This window comes from Triticum aestivum, chromosome 7D (assembly GCF_018294505.1).
Source record: "Triticum aestivum cultivar Chinese Spring chromosome 7D, IWGSC CS RefSeq v2.1, whole genome shotgun sequence".
Lineage (NCBI taxonomy): Eukaryota > Viridiplantae > Streptophyta > Magnoliopsida > Poales > Poaceae > Triticum > Triticum aestivum.
In genome coordinates this window covers 582,548,680-582,551,100 of record NC_057814.1, presented here as the reverse complement: position 1 = coordinate 582,551,100, position 2,421 = coordinate 582,548,680, and the positions used below count along the sequence as shown (strand labels likewise).

The window sequence follows — 2,421 nt, the reverse complement described above, 5'->3', positions numbered from 1 at the left end:
CCACCGGGGCACCCGCCATCCACACGGCCAGGATCGCCGGCCCACGCCCACGCCACCGCCTGCCGCCGGGCCGGTGACGCCTCTCCGACCAGGGCCGCCGCCCTAGGGAACACGGCCCCCCGCAGCAGAGGCAGGGGCGCCAGGGCCCCGCCGCCACCTTCCTCGGCGACGCCCCGGGCTTGCCCGGCGACGGCCTCAGGCGACGGCGAGGAGGAGGGGAGAAGAAAGGGGAGGCGGCGGAGCTAGGGTTTGGGCCCCCCGAGTCGCCCTAGCAGGGGCGACGCGAGGGGGGGGGGGTGAGTTGCTCTCTGGCCAGCTCACAATCGAGTTCCCAAAGGGGGAGTACCATTTTTTTTCGAGACAAAAAAAGTGGGAGACAGTAGACCGGCACATACATGACAGATGGGAACAAGCCCGCGACAGGCCCACAATAAAATGGATCAGAAAGTAGGCGCGCCATCTCGCGTTAGGCCCACGTAAAGCCCACCTCGCAGCTGCAATTCCCCCACACGCATCGACCCGTACGCTCTTCTGTTCGCCTAGAGTATAAAATTCCCCCACACGCATCGACCCCCAATCCCCAATCCACTCCGATCGAGAAAATCCTCCGCGATACAAGCCTCGATCTCAGCTCTCGCGAACGTCCATCAAGGTATGCGCCCGCCGTCGATTTCCTGTGCCCCAAGATATAGATGGATGCGTGATTAGATGATGAGTTTGTAATTCACCTTGGCGATTCCCGTAGATCCGCAGAGATCGCCGTGCCCATGGTTTATGATTTTGTTTGTATATATGCTGGTAGACAGAAAACATCGAGCTGCTGTTGAGGGATCATTGGTGTATGTGCTCCTGGTCAATTCTGTTCTATGAAATTGCTGTCCCGTGATGGTTCATCTAGATTTGTTGATTAGAATTTTACTGATCAGTGCTGGGCCTGCCGTGGTGGATTCTTGTTTGTCGCTGCACCAGATTATTCCTTGGCTGGCTCATGGTGTTAATCTCCATGGTCTGCCACTCTGCCTTATTGTTATTCAATCTCTTTCTGCTAATTTGGATGGACGTAGTACTGCAATTGTATGTTAGATTCACAGTTAATGTGCCGCAGTTAGATCGACCTGTTGTAGAAATCTGCTTTATTTAAACTGGAAGTAGATGGTAAACAGTTAGATTGTCTTCCAGTCCATGTCTTCGATGTACATCTGCTCTGCTGTTGTTATTCGTTAATATACAGATGCAGATTAACTATTTATTGTAAGGTTTAGATCTTCCACTTCACATTGCTTCATGACTTTGTACATCTGCTTGTATACGCCTTTACCATGCCGATTTATCTTGCTTTGTTTGCAATTTCCAACTATTCGTATCTGTTGCAAGATTAAGATTATTGCTGTCTTTCTCTCGTGTCTTTCTTGATTTGTTCATATGCGCCTGACATATCTTGTTTTCTTGCAATTTCAACTATTCAGATGCAGATCTTTGTGAAGACTCTCACCGGAAAGACCATCACACTTGAGGTCGAGTCCTCTGACACAATTGACAATGTCAAGGCAAAGATCCAGGACAAGGAGGGCATCCCGCCCGACCAGCAGCGTCTCATCTTTGCTGGCAAACAGCTCGAGGATGGCCGGACACTTGCTGATTACAATATCCAGAAGGAGTCCACCCTCCATCTGGTGCTCAGGCTTCGGGGTGGCATGCAGATCTTCGTGAAAACCCTCACCGGCAAGACCATTACCCTAGAGGTCGAGTCTTCGGATACGATTGACAATGTGAAGGCGAAGATCCAGGACAAGGAGGGCATCCCTCCGGACCAGCAGAGGTTGATCTTTGCGGGCAAGCAGCTTGAGGATGGTCGCACCCTGGCGGATTACAACATTCAGAAGGAGTCTACTCTCCATCTGGTGCTCCGCCTACGTGGTGGCCAGTGAGTTCTCCGGGCGAGTTCCCCAGGCTACCTGGCCTGGCGGCCTCTTCCATCGTATTCTTTTTGATTATGTCAAGTTTTGTGTCATGCGTCTGAAACTCTTTATGTGCCATTTGTTAGAACATCTATTGCCGCCTTCGAGCAGCTTGGTCTCCGCCTGAATCTTATTCTGTAACTGGCTGTTTTCTGCTGGTCCCCTTTTCTGGTTATCACATATCCTCATATGACATGTATTCCAAAATTTATAAAGTAGATTCACACACGACGCGAATTTTTGTGTCATGGTACCACGCGAGGTTGTTATGCTGACCGACGATTGATGCTAGCGATTCGCACTTAATATAGTGATTAACTGGATACTGCGGCAATACACGGGGATAAGCTAGCAAATACACAACGTTAATACATTAACGTGGGCCAACTACTGGTGTGTTTATGATCAGGGTGCAAGGCTGCAGGTTACCATTCAATGCAATTAACCTTCGTGACCTGGGCCG

At 50.8% G+C, this 2,421-nt stretch overlaps 1 protein-coding gene across 1 annotated transcript; it reads left to right on the top strand.

Moving 5' to 3' along the window:
- Nucleotides 1-476: 476 nt before the first annotated feature.
- LOC123168997 (polyubiquitin) lies at nt 477-2,186 on the top strand. Its single transcript, XM_044586856.1, has 2 exons — nt 477-652; nt 1,467-2,186. Exon 2 carries the CDS (start codon nt 1,467-1,469, stop codon nt 1,926-1,928), a length of 462 nt encoding a protein of 153 aa, XP_044442791.1. The 5' UTR covers nt 477-652; the 3' UTR covers nt 1,929-2,186.
- Nucleotides 2,187-2,421: the final 235 nt, after the last annotated feature.

Bases quoted from the DNA above. Each gene is read 5' to 3' on its own strand.
- LOC123168997 (XM_044586856.1), top strand. From the start codon at position 1,467: ATGCAGATCTTTGTGAAGACTCTCACCGGAAAGACCATCACACTTGAG.